General features: G+C 42.4%; 1 protein-coding gene across 1 annotated transcript in view; it reads right to left on the bottom strand.

Annotated features, from left to right (window-relative positions):
• Window positions 1-24,253, bottom strand: part of erbb3b (erb-b2 receptor tyrosine kinase 3b) — a 64,172-nt gene that overhangs the window by 1,991 nt on the left and 37,928 nt on the right. Inside the window, exons 15-27 of the mRNA XM_034172419.1 lie at window positions 14,240-14,397; window positions 14,081-14,137; window positions 13,307-13,448; window positions 12,970-13,089; window positions 12,793-12,891; window positions 11,314-11,499; window positions 11,069-11,224; window positions 10,870-10,945; window positions 10,597-10,743; window positions 10,033-10,130; window positions 9,774-9,944; window positions 4,182-4,253; window positions 3,598-3,877 (exon numbers count right to left, since the gene is read on the bottom strand). Coding sequence (XP_034028310.1) covers window positions 3,598-3,877; window positions 4,182-4,253; window positions 9,774-9,944; window positions 10,033-10,130; window positions 10,597-10,743; window positions 10,870-10,945; window positions 11,069-11,224; window positions 11,314-11,499; window positions 12,793-12,891; window positions 12,970-13,089; window positions 13,307-13,448; window positions 14,081-14,137; window positions 14,240-14,397 — 1,762 coding nt within the window. The remainder of the gene's footprint in view (window positions 1-3,597; window positions 3,878-4,181; window positions 4,254-9,773; window positions 9,945-10,032; window positions 10,131-10,596; window positions 10,744-10,869; window positions 10,946-11,068; window positions 11,225-11,313; window positions 11,500-12,792; window positions 12,892-12,969; window positions 13,090-13,306; window positions 13,449-14,080; window positions 14,138-14,239; window positions 14,398-24,253) is intronic.

Raw genomic sequence — 24,253 nt, 5'->3', positions numbered from 1 at the left:
GTTTGTTCTCCCCAAGTTCAAGCAATTTGTGTACTTTAATACCAGAGAAGAGAAGATGCCGGACTTAGTGTATAAAAACTCCCCAGATGCATACAAGGCAACCCCCCCACCCCTGACTCGTCCTTTCCAACCACCTTTCCGTGATGCTGTGATGCTGGTGCCTGCTTACAAAACACTACTGAAGAGCAACAGGATAACAGTTAAACAAGCCAGTAACTGGTCTGAGGGTGCAGCCTCGGCTCTTCAGGACTGCTTTGTGCACACTGACTGGGAGGTTTTCAAGACAGCAGCCTCCCAGGGACATCACACAGACACTGAGGAGTATGCTGAGGCAGTAACCTGCTACATCGCAAAGTGCACAGATGATGTCACTGAAACTAAGACCTTCATTGAACATGGCAACAAGAAACCCTGGATGACTGCAGAGGTGCGCTTGCTGCTAACTGCCCAAGGTGCACCCTTCAGGGCAGGGGACAAGTTTGCTCTCTGTTCAGCCAGGTCTGCGCTCTCAAAAGGAATCAAGGCCGCAAAAACATACCTTTGCAAAGAAAATCCAGGGTCACCTCTGTGACACAGGCAACATCAGACATATGTGGCAGGGAGTCCAAGTGCTGACGGATTACAAGTCCAGACAGGGGGTCGACGACGACGCTTCTCTTCCAGACAGACTCAACAACTTTTTTGCACGCTTTGAAGGATCCAACCCAAAAACCAGAGGGAGGTCTGGTCCTTCTCCATCATCTGTCAGGCCAGCTCTCATTATCAATGCAGCAGACACACGGAGGACCCTAACCAGGGTCAAGCCACTGAAAGCAGCAGGTCCGGACAACATCCTGGGACGTGCGCACCATCTGCACTGATGAGCTGGCAGATGTTCTGACTGACATCTTTAACATCTCTCTCGGTCAGGCCATTGTCCCCAGATGCTTCAAAACATCAACAATTGTCCCAGTGGCAAATAAAATCAGTTGTGTCCTGTCTGAATGACTACCGCCCCGTCACACTGGCACCAACTGTGATGAAGTGTTTTGAACGTCTTTTCAAACCACACATCACAGCCAGCTTCCCTGCATCACTTGACCAGCTTCTTTGCTTATCAGTCAAACCGCTCCACAGAGGATGCAATATCCATCACCTTGCACTTAGTCCTCACACCTCTGGACCATAAAGACACCTATGCTAGAATCCTGTGCATTGATTTCAGCTCAGTGTTTAATACCATCATCCCCCAGAGACTAATGGAGAAACTGCTAATACTTGGCCTGAACTGCTGGATCCTGAACTTTCTGACCGAAAGACCACAGTTTGTCCATGTTGGAAATAACATCTCCCACTCCATCACGCTGAGCACAGGTTCTCCTCAGGGCTGTGTACCCAGTCCTCTGTTATTTACTCTGTTAACATACGACTGTGTATCCAGACACGGGGGGAATCAGATCATTAAGTTTGCGGATGACACCACAGTGGTGGGACTCATCCGCACAAATGAGGAATCGTAGTACAGGAAAGAAGTCAAAGACCTAGAGGGCTGGTGCAAAGAGAACAATCTGGTGCTCATTGTGGACAAAAAGAAGGCGATGATCATCGACTTCCGGCGGCCATGGCCTGAGCACCCTCCCCTCACCATCAGCAGCCGCATATTGAAGAACATTAAGTTTCTCGGAGTGCAGATCTGGACCTGACCTGGAACACACTAGGGATCAGGAAGCAAGCACAGCAGAGATTGCTCTTTCTGAGGAAGCTGAAACAAGCCTCTCTCCCTACTAGCATCCTCAGGACCTTTTAGAGAGATGTGGTTGAAAGCATTCTGACATACTGTATCTCAACAAGGTTCTCCAGTTGCAGTATGTCAGACAAAAAAGCCCTGCAGAGGATAGTTAGCGGAGCTGAGAGGGTCATCCCTCCCCTCTCTCTAGGAACTCTTCTTGAGCTGCTGCAGGAGCACAGCACTGACCATTGTCTAGGACCCCTCTTACCCTCTCCACAACCACCTTGAACTGCTGCCATCAGGCAAACGCTTCCATAGCATTAAAACCGATGACTGCCAGACTGTTCAACAGCTTCCTTCCCCAAGCTGTTAGACTGTTGAACAACTGACTGGGATTTTGTCACCACTGTACTTTAGACTTTAACTTGGCACAATAACAACAAGCTGCTACTTGGACGCTTTAACAGACATTTTCATTTCATTTTCAGTGACGTCTCAGGGATGTGTGTGTGTGTGTGTGTGTGTGTGTGTGTGTGTGTGTGTGTGTGTGTGTGTGTGTGTGTGTGTGTGTGTGTGTGTGTGTGTGTGTGTGTGCGTGTGCGTGTGTGTGTGTGAGGGGTTGGGGTGGTGTGAGTGGGGAGATTGGTGTGATAGATGTGTGTTTTTGTTTAAATTTATTTTCTTTGGATTCCTACAAAAAACGCCCTTTCATTTTGCCTTCACTACAACTGTATATACAGCTAAATGACAATAAAGGCTGATTTGATTTTGATATTGTGAATTGTTTAGAGCAGGTTGCTCAGTGGGATAACAAGTTGGGCTTCTAATATGTAGGCCTGAGTTCTATTCTCGGTCATCTCTCCAGGAACAGGAACAGAACCTGGTTGCTTTCACGAGGTCAGTGTATAAAATTGCATTTTTATCTGTCTTTCACAGTTAAATATGGTTGGGGTTTCATGTTAGACCTGCTCAAAGGTCCACAGTTCTATGGGCTGTAGCCTGCACCTGTCCCAAAGCACTACACAGTGCTCTGAAAGCACTAATGTTCATTTGGTTCTCATGCCACGTTCTTTAAATACCCAGCATACTCATGCTCATCTGTGTGTCCACATGCATCCTGTAGAGGCCCACTGGTGCCAGTCCTTATCTTTGGAGTCCATCGTGTGAAATGAGTGAGAGACTATGACTGGATGGGACACCAGTTCAATGCAGATTACTTTCCCAGTAAAGGCTGGTACCCATTTACAACTGAGTGGACTCAGACAGCAGATAAGAGTGTCTTGTCCAAGGACACAGAAAGACGCCCTAGAATAGAACCCAGGTCTACATATTGTCAGCTCAACTTCTTATCCCACTGAGCTACCTGCTCCAAACAATTCACAATAGTGCATCAACTGAATTGTAAACAAAAATTAATCATAAAATAGAAGAAATAACGAATGGAAAAATATAACTTTAATCTCTGGTTTGTAAATTGTCTTTACGTTGTATTGCTTCTTCACGGTAGCTGGGGTTGGCGGACTAACAGGGAAGGGGGGTTCAGATTCAGATTTACAGAGGTCTGAACGGAGTTGCTCTCTGCCCTACAGTCTGTGTGGCACCACGTGTCACAGAGCTCAGACCACCTCAGTGGGTGTGTCTCTCAGATAAAGCTGGAGTTTACATGTAGACTTCTGTAACTTCTGTCACAGAAGCCTAAAACAAGCTGTTTCAGGCCTAAATTTATTTTATAGCATGATAGTTTTAATGCGCATGTACAATAGTTCAGCTTTGAGGAAACATACACATGAAACTTACAATATTTAACAGTAAAAAAAAAACATTTTCCACAACATGGCCCACTGAATATAAATCCGTATCTGATGTCTATTTACAGATGCATCATTTACCTCTTTCTGGGCTTCCAGGCAACCCAGGTAGAACATAGCCATAGTGGTCCACCTCCTCCTCTTCTTCCGGCATCCACACTTTATACGAGGATGGACTTGAGGCTGTTGAGAGTTTCCTGTGCCGGCTAATGGATTTACGGCTGTTACTCCTCTCAGAGCCAAACCTGGCCCTGCGAAGTCTACCATTCACCAAACCATCCCCGGGCACCTCGGTGTCCCTCCTCTCCGAGCTGTCAGACAGCGTCTGCATTGAGCTGAGACGAGACCTGTGAAACCAGAGCTGAAAAAAGAAAGACTTGCATGTACTGTACGCCACAATAGAAACAAAGTCTGTTGTTTGCAGATCAGGACTAGGAGAGGTACGGCGCATTTTGTTGTAATGATTTACTGGCAGAGTTGGACTTAATACTGATCTGAATGCTGCCATGGTTAGTGTCACACTGGTATTTGTTAATGCAAAACCATTCAGTTTCATAGCTAAATATATCACATATATTCCAACATCAGTGCTCAGCAGTGTTGTGGTGTGTGAATAAATATGCTTGACTGTGAATATGTGTATTTCTGAACATTTCATCTCACACCTGGCAGATCGTGTCTGCGGGACTGGGGGTCATCGGTAAGTATCCTATTGGTCCGGTCTGAGAGGCGCCACTCTGCGGATCAGATAAGAAAAAAAAATGTAGAGATGTTTTTTTTTTTTTGTCCTAGTGATGATGCTTCAAAAAGAGGGTTTCAAATACAGTAGGTGTTGTGGAGCCTGGATAAGGTCTGCTAGTTAGGACTTTATAGTCTTCATATACCATTAAACATGGCCAGTATAATAACAAGCAACAGACCACCAGGAGTCTGCAATTAACAACAAGGCTAATAAAAGGTCTACTTTATATGTGCCTACCTGAAGAAGCCCATAGTCCATGGGCCAAGCAGGTTTTTGGTACCACGTAAGGGGAAAAAAACGACACTTAGAATCCAGCCTTGGGTTATTGTTTGGGTTAATAGGGTTCTAAAAAGGAATAGTTTGCAACATCTGTCATGCTTAGTTATCATGTTACAGGGTAACATATGTCATGCTTAGTTATCATGTTACAGGGTAACATATGTTGGATGTTGACATGGATGTTGACCTTGTATGACCTTTACTTTGGAGACAAAGCATTCAACAGTCAAACCTATTCCATTTATTAATCCTTTTATTTCAACCAATAATTTGCATCATTTTTTACTGAAATTGGAGCAACTTTACCTTTTGACCCCTGTACAAACTGAAATTGACCTTTTATCACTATTTTTGCTGTTTTTACTCCATAACTCCAGAATATTCAATCATAGATAGTCCAAATTATACCCTTTTGGAACTGTTATGATCAGACAAATAATGTGATACAGTTTTCAACATGATTGGAGCATTTTTAAATTTTGACCTCTGTGTAATTCTTCATTGACCCCTACCTGGCTACAGCTACCACCCTGGGATGGCTATCATACATTCTTGGGTAGGCCACGATACACTGAGGTTGGATTATAAGTGTTGTTTTTCCCCTTAAGTGGTACAGATTAGGTCAAAATTCATGACTGGCTCATGGACTACCAGACATGTCTTATTGTGCCAACATGGCTATTTAAACTAGGTGTATGCCGAACCAATAGTCCAAATTGGTCATTGACCTGATATTGGGCAAAACTACTGCCTCAAATATCAGAAATGGTGTGTGTGTGTGTGTGTGTGTGTGTGTGTGTGTGTGTGTGTGTGTGTGTGTGTGTGTGTGCAATCAAATCTGAGACTTCATTTGTACATTTGAGTCATGTTTTAAAATGTGTGTTTTCCTCTAGGGGATGTTAGATAATATTTGTGCTAATTCCTTATTCTATTATTTTATGTTAGTTATCAAGTATTTGCTTTTGATATCTGTTTAGAAGTGCCCAGAACCTGGTTCAAAGTCTCAAGAGAAGAGTTAAGTTTCACTTCCATTACACATGTGCAAGTTTCAGATAAAGGGATGGCTTCACTATGTCTGTGGGGAGCCAGTAAGATTAGGATTGTGAGACTAAAACCCACCCATTGTACTGCCTGCATTGTCTTGTATAAAAACCAACTGTTGTCCAAGTTTGGGGTCTCTCAGAAGATGGAGTCCGTGTGTGGGCTCTGTCACTGGGGACCTGGATCTGGTTTTCAGCGAGACTTTCAATAAATTCAAACTGAGGAATATATCGATTTTGTTCTTTGTAAGGGGCATTATCTACAATAAGAACCGGGAGGATTAGCAGGGAGTAGAATATTTGTTTCACAGTTTGAGTTGATGATTTGTTGATGATTTAGCTAAGTTAGCAAAGTACATCAAGACAAATGTGTATTTATTAATTTATTAATAAATTAGTAATTTTAACATAGGGAAAACTGCATTGGATTGGTATCAGTATCAGCAGATACTGAAGGTTGTGGTATTGGTGTCATATCAGACATGGAAAAAGTGCCATTGAACTTATTAAAAAAAATTTATAAAAGAAATCTTCAAACTATTCTGTTAAAAGATCCCAACATGGCAGAAAAATAGGAGGTTCACTAATTTTCCACCGGTATCTATCAGAACCAACAATTTCAGAGTTGAATATGCAGCAGTAAAGACGTTTTGCGGCCTCGCTTACTGATTCAGTAACTCAATGACTTACTGACCCGCTGACTTACTGACTCCATTAATTATATGCATTCACTGCTATGAACTGCAGGGGATTTTCATTTATTAAACTGGAAAAGTTGTATAAGAGAGATTTTGGCAAACCATTCCTTGTTAAATCTTCAGGCGAATTTTGCCTTAAAAGACGTCGCACATTTTTTACATCCCAGTTAGAAACACAACATCAAAGTATTCAAACGTATCGTGAGGGTCTGCTGGGAACAACTGGCGGAACCCTGTGTCAGCAAGGTCTTCAACTCCCACCTCCGGGAGAGCTTGTCCCAGATCCCAGAGGAGGTTGGAGACATGGAGTCTGAGTGGACCATGTTCTTCACCTCCATTGTCGATGCGGCCGCTCGTAACTGTGGTCGCAAGGTCTCTGGTGCCTGTCGCGGCGGCAATCCCCGAACCCGTTGGTGGACACCGGATTTAAGGGATGCTGTCAAGCTGAAAAAGGAGTCCTACTTGTCTTTGTTGGTAAGCGGGACCCCGGACACAGCTGACAGGTACCGGCAGGCCAAGCGTGCTGCAGCCTGTGCGGTCGCAGAGGCAAAAACTCGGGTCTGGGAGAACTTTGGGGAGGCCATGGAGGAAGACTATCGGTCAGCCTCGAAGAAATTCTGGCAAACCGTCCGACGCCTCAGGAGGCGGAAGCAGCTCTCCACCGGCACTATCTACGGTGTGGGTGGGGAGCTGTTGTCCCTGACTGGGGATGTTGTTGGGCGGTGGAAGGAATACTTCCACGATCTCCTCAATCCCATCGTCAGGTCTTCTGAGGAGGAGGCGGAGAGTGGGGACTCAGAGGTGGACTCATCCATCGCCCAGGCCGAGGTCACCGACGTGGTCAGATGGCTCCTCTGTGGCGGAGCTCCTGGGGTGGATGAAATCCATTCTGAGTACCTTGGGTCTCTGGATGTTGTGGGACTGTCTTGGTTGACATGCCTCTGCAACATCCCGTGGCGGTCGGGGACAGTGCCTCTAGATTGGCAGACCGGGGTGGTGGTCCCTCTGTTTAAGAAGGGGGGCCGGAGGTTGTGATCCAACTACAGGGGGATCACACTCCTCAGCCTCCCCGGTAAGGTCTGTTCCAGAGTACTGGAGAGGAGAATTCAACCAATAGTTGAACCTCAGATTCAGGAGGAGCAGTGTGGTTTTCGTCTTGGTCGCGGCACACTGGACCAGCTCTGCACCCTCCATCGGGTGCTTGAGGGTTCATGGGAGTTTGCCCAACCAGTCCACATGTGCTTTGTGGATCTGGAGAAGGCGTTCGACCGTGTCCCTCAGGGGCACCCTGTGGGGGGTGCTCCGGGAGTACGGGGTCCTTTGCTAAGGGCTATCCGGTCCCTGTACGACCGCAACAGCAGCTTGGTTCGCATTGCCGGTAGTAAGTCAAACCTGTTTCCAGTGCACGTTGGCCTCCGCCAGGGCTGCCCTTTGTCACCGGTTCTGTTCATTACCTTTATGGACAGAATTTCTAGGTGCAGCCAGGGTGTAGAGGGGGTCCGGTTTGGGAACCACAGAATCTCATCTCTGCTGTTTGCGGACGATGTAGTTCTGTTGGCTCCATCAAATTAGGACCTTCAGCGTGCACTGGGGCAGTTTGCAGCCGAGTGTGAAGCATGCAGGATGAAAATCAGCACCTCCAAATCTGAGGCCATGGTTCTCGACCGGAAAAAGGTGCTTTTCCCTCTTCAGGTCGGTGGAGTGTCCTTGCCTCAAGTGGAGGAGTTTAAGTATCTCGGGGTCTTGTTCACGAGCAAGGGACGGATGGAGTATGAAATCAACAGACAGATCGGTGCAGCATCTGCAGTGATGCGGTCGCTGTATCGGACCGTCGTGGTGAAGAGAGAGCTGAGCAGGGGGCAAAGCTCTCGATTTACCGATCAATCTACGTTCCAACCTTCACCTATGATCATGAGATTTGGCCCATGACCGAAAGAATGAAATCGCGAGTACAAGTGGCAGAGATAAGTTTCCTCCGCAGGGTGGCTGGGCGCTCCCTTAGAGATAGGGTGAGGATCTCGGTCACTTGGGAGGAGCTCGGAGTCCAGCCGCTGCTCCTCCATGTCGAAAGGATCCAGCTGAGGTGGCTCGGGCATCTTTTCCGGATGCCCCCTGGACGCCTCGCTGGAGAGGTGTTCTGGGCATGTCCCATTGGGAGGAGACCTCTGGGAAGACCCAGGACATGCTTGGGGGACTACGTCTATATATATATATATATATATATATATATATATATATATATATATATATATATATATATATATAAATATATATATATATATTAGATTTTTCACAGTTACATACAACACTTATAAGCGTTTGTTTTGATTTTAACAGGCTGCGTTCATGACTAATGGCCACACAGGTGCACTAAACCTTCTAAACCTAAACTAATCATAACATGACATCACACTTATATAAACTTTGGAATTAATCTGTGGCTCAGTTCTTAACATCAGGAGCTACATTCCATTCAAGCGTGTGCCGGGACGCTTCTAATTGTCACGTCACCACTGCTGGAAACACACGAGTACTTAGAAAGTGTTTTATTCCCTTCAATAGTGTTTCAGAATCATAAGAATCAAATACAACAAACCTGTCCCTGATATCAATACATTGGTCCAAATCAGAACCTTGCTGCTATTCCTTGCTCAAGCACCCATCCTGTAGGACAGAAACTCTCTTCATTGGCTTCCTGTTAATTCTAGAATAGAATTTAAAATTCTTTTTCTTACTTATAAGGTTTTGAATAATCAGGTCCCATCTTATCTTAGGGACCTCATAGTACCATATCACCCCAATAGAGCGCTTCGCTCTCAGACTGCAGGCTTACTTGTAGTTCCTAGGGTTTGTAAGAGTAGAATGGGAGGCAGAGCCTTCAGCTTTCAGGCTCCTCTCCTGTGGAACCAGCTCCCAATTCGGATCAGGGAGACAGACACCCTCTCTACTTTTAAGATTAGGCTTAAAACTTTCCTTTTTGCTAAAGCTTATAGTTAGGGCTGGATCAGGTGACCCTGAACCATCCCTTAGTTATGCTGCTATAGACTTAGACTGCTGGGGGGTTCCCATAATGCATTGAGTGTTTCTTTCTCTTTTTGCTCTGTATGCACCACTCTGCATTTAATCATTAGTGATTGATCTCTGCTCCCCTCCACAGCATGTCTTTTTCCTGGTTCTCTCCCTCAGCCCCAACCAGTCCCAGCAGAAGACTGTCCCTCCCTGAGCCTGGTTCTGCTGGAGGTTTCTTCCTGTTAAAAGGGAGTTTTTCCTTCCCACTGTCGCCAAGTGCTTGCTCACAGGGGGTCGTTTTGACCGTTGGGGTTTTTACGTAATTATTGTATGGCCTTGCCTTACAATATAAAGCGCCTTGGGGCAACTGTTTGTTGTGATTTGGCGCTATATAAATAAAATTGATTGAATTGATTGAAACTGACCTTTGGACTGCAACTAATTTGACTTTGAGACTACTGACCAATCTATTATGACTCAGTCCATTACCCTATAAGAATTAATTCTTGAGCGAGACAGACTCCAAGATGGAGAATGGTGTAGAGGAGGTGTCACAAAACCATCCTCCAAACCCTCCTCATCTTCATCCTCCAAATCTTCCTCCAGGAACTCTGCTTCTCTTTGGTGAATCTCTTCAGAGATGGATTCTCTTCCTTCAACCTACAAGACAACATGGAATTTCAGCTTTAAAAATCAAGAAAACAACAAACTAAAGTACTAATATAAGGGCTGCAAAAAAAGTCCTTGCCTTGATGACAAGATATCTATGTGGGTCTCGTGCCATGCGAGTAAAGTCACTGGCCAACTCCTTGAAGGTAGGCCGTATATTTTCATCAATCATCCAGCCTAAAGATAGAAAGAAACAAGAAGTAATGAGAGAAGGTTTATGGTATATTAATAAGAGAGTCAATGAGAGAAAGCATATGATCAGACAGCAGCCACCAAAGCTCCCTGAGGGGAAGCAGTGTAGTAACGTTTTGTATTTTCCCGTCAGTTTACTTTTACATAGTTAAATTGTTATTTTCATTTGAGTTACACTGTGTCTACAAAATGATTGTATGCGTGTCGTGAACCCGCTTATGTAAGGCACAGCTGAATAATGTACTGTATAAGTTGCAGGAAAAGTTTGTACTTGAAAGGCATGATATTTTCCCCAAGTGCAGATACAGAATTGTGGGTGGCACTTTGAGTATGTTTGGAAACTATTTTTAACTGTTAAAAGCAGACTAAAAGAAATGTATTGCTTTATTTTTCTTTGCAACATGACCCCTTTAATGGATTGCGAATGTGCATTGTGCATCATGTGACTCACACTTAACCATAACCATGTAGACGTCTATAGTACAGATGTGGGGCTGTGACAGACGTTCACCCTTCTCCAGCAGACCTGGCACCTCCTGAGGCTGCACTGACGCATAGGGCTCCACCCCAAATGACATCATCTCCCACACTGTCACTCCTGTCGATGAGCAAAGAAGACACATTTAAAATATCCCGATCTAAGTGATCTATACCCACACACACATATACACACACACACAGTGGGTGTGGTGGCGAGTACATTTAAACACAAACAACCTCATACCATAACTCCAAACATCACTTTGATGACTGTATCTTCGAAACAAGATGCTTTCAAGTGCCATCCATTTTATAGGAGTCTGAATTGACAAACAAATTGCAGAGAAACATACCAATGGGTTTGATTTCAGTGTGGTAGGAATCCTACATGTTTGTTAATTCACAATTAAGAATGTGTCTACAGCTGAATGACTCATGAGGACCTTCGTGTCAGTGTAGACATATTTCTTGTCATCAGGATAAAGGAGATCTGCTATGCCGAAGTCAGAGATCTGGACCTGGTAGTCGTTTTTCAGAAGGATGTTCCGGGCAGCCAGGTTCCTGTGGACCATGCAGTGTTCCTCCAGGTAGTACATACCCTGACACACACGTGATCTCAGATGAACTGACAGTTGGACATAACATTCATTCAACATGTATTTGTAAAATAAAGCTTCTCTTCACTTGCCTTAGCAATCTGAACACACCAGTTCAGCAGGCGCTGGGGGTCCAGGCTGCTCTTGTGCTGTCTGATGTGGTCCAGTAAGGACCCCTGTGAACTGAGTTGGGTGATGAGCTGCAGACTGATGCCTGGACAGATGCCCAGCAGACGTACTATATAAGGATGGTCCAGGCTGCCTATGGACCGCATGTGCTGCACAACAAGAAGAAAACCCGAAAAGTTTAATTATTATGGACAGGTGAGGGCCTCAAGGTTAAAATGGCACACTTGAGACCACAGGTTCAATTCCCAGTCAAGTCACAAATATGTCACAAATCCCCAGTGTCCAGTTAAGCATCTTGCACTGAAATAAACTGACAATTACTCTGTGTGTGTGTGTGTGTGTGTGTGTGTGTGTGTGTGTGTGTGTGTGTGTGTGTGTGTGTGTGTGTGTGTGTGTGTGTGTGTGTGTGCTCAGAAATGGAACAATGTCCATGAATGTGTGGACAGATGCAGGGACAGGTAGGTTACAATGCACAAGTCTTTGTGGATGACACACAGTTCATGCAGCTGTAATTGTTGACTTCACCTTTTCCTCCTGTTTTCTATCAGATTAGTTGCTGGTTGTGAGATGTGTAATATTGTAATATTTGTAATACCAAAGTTCTTTTTAAATGTTTCTGTCAAAGTCTAAGTTAATAAAATAAATAATGTTGAAAAGGTTAAAAACACATTAATATTTGATGAGCATATAGCATTTTGCTCTCTTGCTTTTTTTTTTTTTTTTTTTTTTTTTTTTCCCCAGCATGTTTCAGTGGGATAACATTTTTAACATTTTTAACAATATAACCTCTAACTGCCTTGTTTGAACAAGAGCTGAACCTGGACTGATTTGATTGTCAGTTTTTCACTGTCATTGATTCACTGAGGCTCCTCCCCTGCTCCTCTTCTCCTTTTGCTCTCTCTCCTCTGTGACCCTCTCCCTTGCTTTCACAATCACCGAGCTTTTTGGAAACAGGGAGCCTTTAAACTGTAAAATAAGCTGTAAACGTCTGAGTATATCAGCATCTTCCGTCACAGAAGCAACTCTGGATTATGAAACATTTTTCTGGAGGATTTTTTTCCTTTAAGTCTGAGCTGAGTGCTTCTCTATCCGCTCTGATCTCTGCTTTCAGCGTTCTGTGGCTTCACAGAGCGCTGAAAGCAGCTGACTGCTGTTCTCTCTGCTGTTTGCGCTCAGATACGAAGAAAATGAGAAATATATTTCTTATTTCTTTAAGTACTTGGTTGAAATTGCAAAATAAAACAAAAGTATGACTCAATAAGCTTGAAATGCGATTGAATTGGTACAATTTCAGCAACATTTCAGTTCATTTTTTGGAAAATCCTTAGCGGGCGGGACAACCAATTTGAATGAGAGACCCGCAGAAATTTGCAGTACTGGGTGGTACCGTGCAGCACCGCCCACCGTAGCTAGAACCCTGCTCACTAGTGACTCTCACTCACATCAGTGATTTCAGTGAATGTCTGGCAACCTGAGCTGTCCTTGATGGTCTTGATAGCCACTGGGATCTTCACTGTCTCCCCCTCTGGAGTCCAAAAGCCCTTCAACACCATGTACAATGTAGTTAAATATACTTCACAGTATAGTAAATGTCTACAAACGCAAAGGTGATGTTATACCTTATGCACTGTGCCAAAGACTCCAGAGCCAAGAGCTTTGATCTTCTTCAGCTCTGAGGGCCTCAGGATACGAGCATGAACCTTTGTCCCTTTCTCTCTGGGACCAAGTGGCTCAAAGAGCTACAAAATAAAATAAAATAAAATTACCCACAACTTGTTTTACCATCACACTTCAAAGTGTTTAATCCAAAAAGTAGCACACATTAAAGCGCAAACCTACAACACAAAGTGTTTCTTCCTTTTATCATGACAACTTTTACATTTTTCCTGGATATCATTTTATGGCTGTTTGAATGACTGTGAAAGCAATGAATGAGAGGAAGAAACATGGTGCTACCTCTCCACTCTCCAGGTATCTCCTCATGGCTCTTTTGCGCCGAATGGCAAGGCCTCTGTGGTACAGTAAGCCCAGGAAAAACACCACCAGGCAGAAAATCAACCCGACAGGGACACCTAAGGCTATGCCTGTGATCTGCCCACTGCAGTGTCAACCAGAGGGAGAAACTGATGTCAAGATATCAGAAGCACAACACATGTACATCACTGGTAAGAAAACACACTAAAGGAGAAAAACTACAAATAAAAATAAAAGTCCAGTACAGGCCCTGAGGCACCACAGATTAACCCCATATTCTGTAGCATGAAGACTACTCCTGGATGGGATACCAGTGCATCACAGGTTACTTCTCCAGCTAAGTTAGGTATCTATTTACAGTTGGTTGGACTGGAACAATGCAGATCATACATTTCGTCCAAGCACACAAACAGGGAGAGGGATCAGGAACTGAACGTAGGTCTTCATTGCACAATTCTTTTGCACAATGCCTGTGTCTTTAAATCTAATCTGTGTTTTGCTTTTTCCACACACATCGTTACAACTAGCAATGACCAAGATGATTGTATTTTATTATTTTATTAATGATCTCTTGATGATGTTAACCTGTCTATTATGACATGTGTTGCTGTCTTTTCTTGATCAGGTCACCCTTGTCTCAATCTCAGTGAGCTTTTATCTCGTTAAATAAAGGTTATTGTTATTATTATAGTTGTTTTGTTGTTCAGTTGGGCATCATCACACTGTGTCTACACACCAACAGGGGGCAGCACGTACCTACTAATGGCTAATCTTGCTGTCCCTGCGCAGTCATTCAGTCCTGGACCTGAGCATCTATGAGAAATAACCATTATTGAAATTTCTGTGCATGAACACATGAATTAAACTACAACCTGAACACACGCGCCATGCACACTGATGCATACACACGCTCACCCCAGTGTGCAGTTTGGGTGGCACGGTTCACAGTGACCCTCCTTGTTGGGGTATTTGAAAATCAGTCCTCTCTGTCCATCATTCACTCCAGTGGGACAGGAGAACATGCAGTAAGGACCATCACGAATGTTTGCACATGACACACACTCATCTGCACCCTAAAAAAATGTAACACACAGAATGAAAACATGACAGAATGAGAGATAAATCACATATCCATTTTTCACTCCCGACACTGTTTTCACTGTTACTTTTATTTTATTATTTATTTTACTTTATTGGTACTATTACTTTGTGCTTTTTCTGCCTAAAGTCAGGTAAAGTTTCATATCCTTTTTCACATAATAACTGTGTAATAATCCACATCAACCTGAGCACTGTGTGTGCAAACGTGTTGTCATGTCAGCCACGGTGCTGAACATCCGTGAGAGTGCCACACAGCATTTGCACACAAATCTTTGCGCCTGCAAAGAAAGCACCAGTGCTGCTCGACTTTCACTTGTGTTCCTCGCGTGGTATGTGTGCAGACTGCTAGAGATTTGGCATTCAGCGGAAAGTGGGCTGCTGCGCGTGCAGGTATTGGGAGGACCAATTCAGTGAGATTCCACATGAGAAACTTATTGCCTGTTTTCGCATGATGTTGCATCTCCACCTCTTCTCCATCAGTCCCCATGCGTCAGTGAGATACTAGCCTTAGAAAACCTCCAAAAGATGCCTCTGAAGGACAGCTCCTCAGGGTTAGCACCTCTAACCCTCAGCAGCATCATGACTTCAGCTGAAGTTAGACAACTTGTTGTTTGCTAACTTTGAGATGCTGTTCCACACAATACTGCAACATGCATTCTGTTGTCTATCATATAGAAATCACTTTTGTGGAACTGAATCTGATGGCTTGAGAAAACCAGCAAGTATGTAATAACTGTCCGGGTCAGATCTGGGAGCTTGCGCTGGTGCTGCGTGTCACCACATCCAACACAATACATAATCACCGTAAGTCCTGGATGGTAACCACTCAGACAGACAGCTGGTTCATTTCCATCTCTCAAAAGTAGCCACCTTGGTTGGCCTTCTTCTATAGACTGTGTATATCCCTTACCAAAAAAAGTGCATTCAAGTTTACTAGCAGTATACCTCTTATAAACTAAAAAATAAGCAAGTATACTTTCAGTTTATTTCTTATCTGTTATGTACTTAAGGGATTATACTTAAAGTATAGTTTGTTTATATTGAGAAGTATAGTAGAGAAGCTTGAAGCTTCGACTAGACTGGGTTGCTTGCTCCGGTAGTCTGACTAAGAGTCAAGACAGAAGTCAGACTACTGGAGCAAGAATTTTAGCTCAGGAAGCTTCTGCAATTTGAAGCGAAACGTCCTAGTGTCAAGCAACCCAGTTCAGTCGAACATTCAAGCTTCTCTACTATAGAAACCACCTTGACAACTGAGAGCCTTCACAGAAACATTGAGAAGTATACCAAAAATACCTGCAGTATATTTGCCATATATAGAAAATCATACAGAAAAATGTATGTACTCAAACTATTCTTACATTTAAAGTGTACTTAGAAATATACTTTTATATAGACTAAAATGTGGGTCAGTTTAGTTCCATGAAGAACTGAAGTAGTATACTTACAAGTACACAATAAAGTATAGTCAAGAAGTAAATTTGAGGTTTATTTACAGTTGTGCTCAAGCGTTTACATACCCTGGCAGACTTTTTGATGTTTTGGCCATTTTTCAGAGAAGATGATGAAGAGAGATGAATGATAACACAAAAACATTTTGTTTCACTCATAGTTAGTGGTTGGGTGAAGCCATTTATTGTCAAACAACTGTGTTTACTCTTTAAATCAAAATGACAACAGAAACTACCTCAATGATCCTGAGCAAAAGTTTACATACCCCTGTTCTTAATACTGTGTGTTGCCCCCTTTAACATCAATGACAGCTTGGAATCTTTTGTGGTAGTTGTGGACGAGGCTCTCTGATGGTAAAGCTGCCACTGAATATGTCTTGGACTTTAATTACCACATTTACAAAGAAATACAAACAGTATGGCACTCTATGGTAAATCTGCATGGAGTAGACAGTTCTCAAAAACTAAGTGATTGTGCAAGAAGAAGAGTGAGTGAGGACAGCCACCAAGACACTCAGAAGAACCCAGAAGAAGTTATAGGCTTATGTGGCTGTGATTGGAGAAATTGTGCACAGTGCAAGCTTTGCATTTTGTGTCCCCAGTTGTACAGCTTCATGATGAAGTGGTACAGAGGAGGATTTTCTTGAAAAGAAGACCTGAAAGTTTAGCTACAAATTGCGAGAAGGTACATCTGAGATGCAAGTCTGGATTTGATCTGTTTTGATGAAAGAAAATCTTTCTCTGTTCTACTCAACTCTGAATCATTCATATTTTAGGAAAAATGGCCAAAAAAAAACAAAAAACAAAAAACAGTTCTGCCGGGGTATGTAACTGTTTGAGCACAACTGTATGTATGTGTACAACATGAGGAACAAAGTTCAGTGATTATGATCAAATATCAGCAATTAGTATCAATGATCTCATAAGAAATTAAAGGTCTGTGTTCACTGAGAAAGGTGAGGATTAGGATAGAAGCTCAGAGGCAAGAATCAAATATTCATAAGATAATCAAAGAATCACAAGCACAACCAAAGCTCGGTTATTGCAATGAAAATTCAACAATCAAAGTCAGTGATCTGATGTAAGGTTAGCAATCACTACTGAAGGACAGAATCAACACTGAAAATCAAGAACATGATCAAAGAACTGAGAGAAAAGTCAAAGACCAGGAATTAGGATGAATGTTTGCAGTTAGAATCGACGTTCAGCTCTTTGGATCAAAGATCGATCATCAGAATAGAAGGCAGTGGTTATAGACTGTAAAGTGTATTTCACATTTTAATTTGTACTTGATTAATATGTATTTAATTTGTTCAGCTCAGTTCTGGAAACGTGCTGGTGCCATGGACCGTTGCAAGCACGACACTATGAAACCCCCTTGGGTTTTGGATGGCAACCATCCAGGCACACAACTGGTTCATCGTCACATTCTGAAAGCAGTCATGGGTCTTTCGCAGTTGCTGTGGTGCTTAAAACTGAGACACATGGGCTTCAGAGCTTCACCACATGGAGGCAGCATGGCCAATGTAGTCAGGAGGCTCCAAACTATGGAAGGCGAGCTGCTAAAGGTAATAATGTGTGTCATTAATATTGTCAAACTGGTTTCAGTGTCGACAGAGAGATATTAAATTATAAATATGACATATTTAAATATGACATGAATTTGCTGTTTTAACTGTCTGACTCAGTGCATTAGAGTTGCAATCAAATCATGATAATGGGTTCGTAGTGTCAACAGCTATTGTGAGAAACAAGCACCGACCTCTAGTACTGAAAAATGAAACCTACAACCCCAATTCCAGTGAAGTTGGGACATTGTGTAAAATGTAAATAAAAACAGAATACAATGATTTGCAAATCCTCTTCAACCTATATTCAATTGAATACACCACAAAGACAAGATATTTAATGTTCAAACTGCTAAACTTGTTTTGGTGCAAATATTTTCTCATTATGAAATGGATGCCTGCAACATGTTTCAAAAAAGCTGGGACAGTGGTATGTTTACCACTGTGTTACATCACCTTTCCTTCTAACAACACTCAATAAGCGTTTGGGAACTGAGGACACTAATTGTTGAAGCTTTGTAGGTGGAATTCTTTCCCATTTTTTCTTGATGTACGACTTCAGTTGTTCAACAGTCCAGGGTCTCCATTGTCATATTTTGCGCTTCATAATGCGCCACACATTGTCAATGGGCGGCAGGCAGGGCAGTCTAGTACCCGCGCTCTTTTACTACGAAGCCACGCTGTTGTAACACCTGCAGAATGTGGTTTGGCATTGTCTTGCTGAAATAAGCAGAGATGTCCCTGAACAAGATGTTGCTTGGATGGCAGCATGTGTTGCTCCAAAACCTGGATGTACCTTTCAGCATTGATGGTGCCATCACAGATGTGTAAGTTGCCCATGTCATGGGCACTAACACACCCCCATACCATAACAGATGCTGGCTTTGAACTTTGTGCTGGTAACAATCTGGATGGTCTTTTTTCTCTTTTGTCCAGAGGGCATGATTTCCAAAAACAATTTGAAATGTGGACCCATCAGACCACAGCACACTTTTCCACTTTGCGTCTGTCCACTTCAAATGAGCTCGGGCCCAGAGCAGGTGGCAGCGGTTCTGGATGTTGTTGATGTATGGCTTTCGCTTTGCATGGTAGAGTTTTAACTTGCACTTGTAGATGTAGCGATGAACTATGTTAACTGACAATGATTTTCTGAAGTGTTCCTGAGCCCATGTGGTAAGATCCTTTACACAATGATGTTGGTTTTTAATGCAGTGCCGCCTGAGGGATCGAAGGTCACGGGCATTCAATGTTGGTTTTTGGCCTTGCTGCTTATGTATAGAAAGTTCTCCAGATTCTCTGAATCTTCTGATTCTATTATGGACTGTAGATGATGGAATCCCTAAATTCCTTGCAACTGAACGTTGAGAAAACATTGTTCTTAAACTATTGGACTATTTTTTCACACATTTGTTCACAAAGTGATGATCCTCACCCCATCATTGCTTGTGAACGGCTGAGCCTTTTGGGGATGCTCCTTTTATACCCAATCATGACACTCACAAATAGTGTCCTCAGTTCCCAAATGCTTATTGAGTGTTGTAAGAAGGAAAGGTGATGTAACACAGTGTTAAACATACCACTGTCCCAGTTTTTTTGAAACGTGTTGCAGGCATCCATTTCAAAATGAGCAAATATTTGCACAAAAACAATAAAGTTTATCAGTTTTAAATATCTTGTCTTTTTGGTGTATTCAATTGAAGTTGAAGAGGATTTGTAAATTATTGTATTCTGTTTTTATTTACATTTTAAACAACGTTCCAACTTCATAGGAATTGGGGTTGTACATGCAAGTGGCAAATATTGCAAGTGAATCATCGCTTGATCTGAATCATCTGGCTCCAAAAGCAAGTCAACCCCACAGACTCATTTCATTTCATGACTCATTTCATGTTCTCCTTGAATTGCTGGCTGTCTGAGTGGTGTCCAAAAAATGAGGTGGGCTTCATAGATAATTGGCAAAGCTTCTGGGGAAAACCTGGTCTTGTTAGGAGAGACGGCATCCATCCCACTTTGGATGGCGCAGCTCTCATTTCTAGAAATCTGGCCAATTTTCTTAAATCCTCCAAACCGTGACTATCCAGGGTTGGGACCAGGAAGCAGAGTTGTAGTCTTACACACCTCTCTGCAGCTTCTCTCCCCCTGCCATCCCCTCATTACCCCATCCCCGTAGAGACGGTGCCTGCTCCCAGACTACCAATAACCAGCAAAAATCTATTTAAGCATAAAAATTCAAAAAGAAAAAATAATATAGCACCTTCAACTGCACCACAGACTAAAACAGTTAAATGTGGTCTATTAAACATTAGGTCTCTCTCTTCTAACTCCCTGTTAGTAAATGATATAATAATTGATCAACATATTGATTTATTCTGCCTTACAGAAACCTGGTTACAGCAGGATGAATATGTTAGTTTAAATGAGTCAACACCCCCGAGTCACACTAACTGCCAGAACGCTCGTAGCACGGGCCGAGGTGGAGGATTAGCAGCAATCTTCCATTCCAGCTTATTAATTAATCCAAAACCCAGACAGAGCTTTAATTCATTTGAAAGCTTGACTCTTAGTCTTGTCCATCCAAATTGGAAGTCCCAAAAACCAGTTTTATTTGTTGTTATCTATCGTCCTCCTGGTCGTTACTGTGAGTTTCTATGTGAATTTTCAGAACTTTTGTCTGACTTAGTGCTTAGCTCAGATAAGATAATTATAGTGGGCGATTTTAACATCCACACAGATGCTGAGAATGACAGCCTCAACACTGCATTTAATCTATTATTAGACTCAATTGGCTTTGCTCAAAATGTAAATGAGTCCACCCACCACTTTAATCATATCTTAGATCTTGTTCTGACTTATGGTATGGAAATTGAAGACTTAACAGTATTCCCTGAAAACTCCCTTCTGTCTGATCATTTCTTAATAACATTTACATTTACTCTGATGGACTACCCAGCAGTGGGGAATAAGTTTCATTACACTAGAAGTCTTTCAGAAAGCGCTGTAACTAGGTTTAAGGATATGTTTCCTTCTTTATGTTCTCTAATGCCATATACCAACACAGTGCAGAGTAGCTACCTAAACTCTGTAAGTGAGATAGAGTATCTCGTCAGTAGTTTTACATCCTCATTGAAGACAACTTTGGATGCTGTAGCTCCTCTGAAAAAGAGAGCTTTAAATCAGAAGTGCCTGACTCCGTGGTATAACTCACAAACTCTCAACTTAAAGCAGATAACCCGTAAGTTGGAGAGGAAATGGCGTCTCACTAATTTAGAAGATCTTCACTTAGCCTGGAAAAAGAGTCTGTTGCTCTATAAAAAAGCCCTCCGTAAAGCTAGGACATCTTACTACTCATCACTAATTGAAGAAAATAAGAACAACCCCAGGTTTCTTTTCAGCACTGTAGCCAGGCTGACAAAGAGTCAGAGCTCTATTGAGCCGAGTATTCCTTTAACTTTAACTAGTAATGACTTCATGACTTTCTTTGCTAATAAAATTTTAACTATTAGAGAAAAAATTACTCATAACCATCCCAAAGACGTATCGTTATCTTTGACTGCTTTCAGTGATGCCGGTATTTGGTTAGACTTTTTCTCTCAGATTGTTCTGTCTGAGTTATTTTCATTAGTTACTTCATCCAAACCATCAACATGTCTATTAGACCCCATTCCTACCAGGCTGCTCAAGGAAGCCCTACCATTATTTAATGCTTCGATCTTAAATATGATCAATCTATCTTTGTTAGTTGGCTATGTACCACAGGCTTTTAAGGTGGCAGTAATTAAACCATTACTTAAAAAGCCATCACTTGACCCAGCTATCTTAGCCAATTATAAGCCAATCTCCAACCTTCCTTTTCTCTCAAAAATTCTTGAAAGGGTAGTTGTTAAACAGCTAACTGATCATCTGCAGAGGAATGGTCTATTTGAAGAGTTTCAGTCAGGTTTTAGAATTCATCATAGTACAGAAACAGCATTAGTGAAGGTTACAAATGATCTTCTTATGGCCTCAGACAGTGGACTCATCTCTGTGCTTGTTCTGTTAGACCTCAGTGCTGCTTTTGATACTGTTGACCATAAAATTTTATTACAGAGATTAGAGCATGCCATAGGTATTAAAGGCACTGCGCTGCGGTGGTTTGAATCATATTTATCTAATAGATTACAATTTGTTCATGTAAATGGGGAATCTTCTTCACAGACAAAGGTTAATTATGGAGTTCCACAAGGTTCTGTGCTAGGACCAATTTTATTCACTTTATACATGCTTCCCTTAGGCAGTATTATTAGACGGCATTGTTTAAATTTTCATTGTTACGCAGATGATACCCAGCTTTATCTATCCATGAAGCCAGAGGACACACACCAATTAGCTAAACTGCAGGATTGTCTTACAGACATAAGGACATGGATGACCTCTAATTTCCTGCTTTTAAACTCAGATAAAACTGAAGTTATTGTACTTGGCCCCACAAATCTTAGAAACATGGTGTCTAACCAGATCCTTACTCTGGATGGCATTACCCTGACCTCTAGTAATACTGTGAGAAATCTTGGAGTCATTTTTGATCAGGATATGTCATTCAAAGTGCATATTAAACAAATATGTAAGACTGCTTTTTTGCATTTACGCAATATCTCTAAAATTAGAAAGGTCTTGTCTCAGAGTGATGCTGAAAAACTAATTCATGCATTTATTTCCTCTAGGCTGGACTATTGTAATTCATTATTATCAGGTTGTCCTAAAAGTTCCCTGAAAAGCCTTCAGTTAATTCAAAATGCTGCAGCTAGAGTACTGACGGGGACTAGAAGGAGAGAGCATATCTCACCCATATTGGCCTCTCTTCATTGGCTTCCTGTTAATTCTAGAATAGAATTTAAAATTCTTCTTCTTACTTATAAGGTTTTGAATAGTCAGGTCCCTTCTTATCTTAGGGACCTCATAGTACCATATCACCCCAATAGAGTGCTTCGCTCTCAGACTGCAGGCTTACTTGTAGTTCCTAGGGTTTGTAAGAGTAGAATGGGAGGCAGAGCCTTCAGCTTTCAGGCTCCTCTCCTGTGGAACCAGCTCCCAATTCGGATCAGGGAGACAGACACCCTCGCTACTTTTAAGATTAGGCTTAAAACTTTCCTTTTTGCTAAAGCTTATAGTTAGGGCTGGATCGGGTGACCCTGAACCATCCCTTAGTTATGCTGCTATAGACTTAGACTGCTGGGGGGTTCCCATAATGCATTGAGTGTTTCTTTCTCTTTTTGCTCTGTATGCACCACTCTGCATTTAATCATTAGTGATTGATCTCTGCTCCCCTCCACAGCATGTCTTTTTCCCGGTTCTCTCCCTCAGCCCCAACCAGTCCCAGCAGAAGACTGCCCCTCCCTGAGCCTGGTTCTGCTGGAGGTTTCTTCCTGTTAAAAGGGAGTTTTTCCTTCCCACTGTTGCCAAGTGCTTGCTCACAGGGGGTCGTTTTGACCGTTGGGGTTTTTCTGTAATTATTGTATGGCTTTGCCTTACAATATAAAGCGCCTTGGGGCAACTGTTTGTTGTGATTTGGCGCTATATAAATAAATTGATTTGATTTGATTTGTTCGGCAAGTGTTTTTGTGTATACATGCAAAAAACAGCCATTCTGCCAATGTGCTGTTTCCATCATAAATATGCACTCAAATATGCTCCGTGTGTACATGCAGGCTTTGAAGCAACCTTGGATTTGTAGGAAGAGGTGAGAGAGAATGTTTTATCTCTTTCTTTTGGCTATGTGATCAGCATGTTTTGTCAGGGCATGCTTCAAGTACTCACAACAAATATTTGGAAAATGGATGTGTCACGACCACATCATGGGTCACTCACATGATCAAATAGTTGTGCATGTTGGTGTCACTGTACCTTAAAGTGCACCTCCCCAGTAAATGAAATAGTGAATGAGCTAACTATTCCAAATAAAGAATTATGGAAATATTGATGTATTGTGTTTTATTTTTGGTGCCATGTGGCCTGAGAAATTAAGTCATAAACATGGGGAATTTAACTTGATTTCATCTGCTGCTGATAAATGCTCAAAAATGTGAATTTGTGAGAAATGTGCACTTTGGGGACATCATGTGACGTACCACCCCCTCAGACCCTTTTATTAAAATGACCACAATTTTTTGCAGCTTTCAATTCAATTCAATGTATTTTATTGATGTAGTACCAAATCACAACAACGCTGCCTCAAGGCGTGTCACACAGGTACGCAATGTCTAACCTTACCAACCCCCCTGAACAAACACAGTGACAAAAGAGGTAAAGAAAACTTCCTCTGGCATTTTTAATGCATTTTTGGGGACGAAACCTCAAGCAGACCAGACTTAGAGGGGTGACCCACTGCTTGGGCCATTCTAACAGTTACAAGGTTTTTACAAAAGATGAAAAAAGTTATTAAATAAATATGACAATGATGGTGAATATGTCGAAATGGTGAACTGGTGTATTTTGGGATGATGCAGCAACAGCACTCATGATGTTTATTATGTGGACAGTTTTCCCAAAGATAAGATTTTGAGGAGGAAAGTGGGAGCTGTTTTTTTATGTGCCTCTCAGACAAACTTCAGAACTGAAGCCAAGCACAGTGTGGGAATAGTCTTTATAAAACATATCTAACCATAGATTCTATCCTTTCAATTCCTTTGACCAGGAGAACTCTAACAAAGTGTGTTGCCTCTCCCTAAAGTGTGGAACCAGCTGTGTTTGTGGTTTCTGCCACCAAGTCACAACATGCTAAGCTAAGCTGCTACGCGCAGGACACCCGCAGGTCTGACTAAGGAAGCCACATCTGT

Source organism: Thalassophryne amazonica, chromosome 6 (assembly GCF_902500255.1).
Source record: "Thalassophryne amazonica chromosome 6, fThaAma1.1, whole genome shotgun sequence".
Classification (NCBI taxonomy): Eukaryota; Metazoa; Chordata; class Actinopteri; order Batrachoidiformes; family Batrachoididae; genus Thalassophryne; species Thalassophryne amazonica.
The sequence above is the reverse complement of the archived record's forward strand: the minus strand, read 5'-3'. Positions and strand labels throughout refer to the sequence as shown.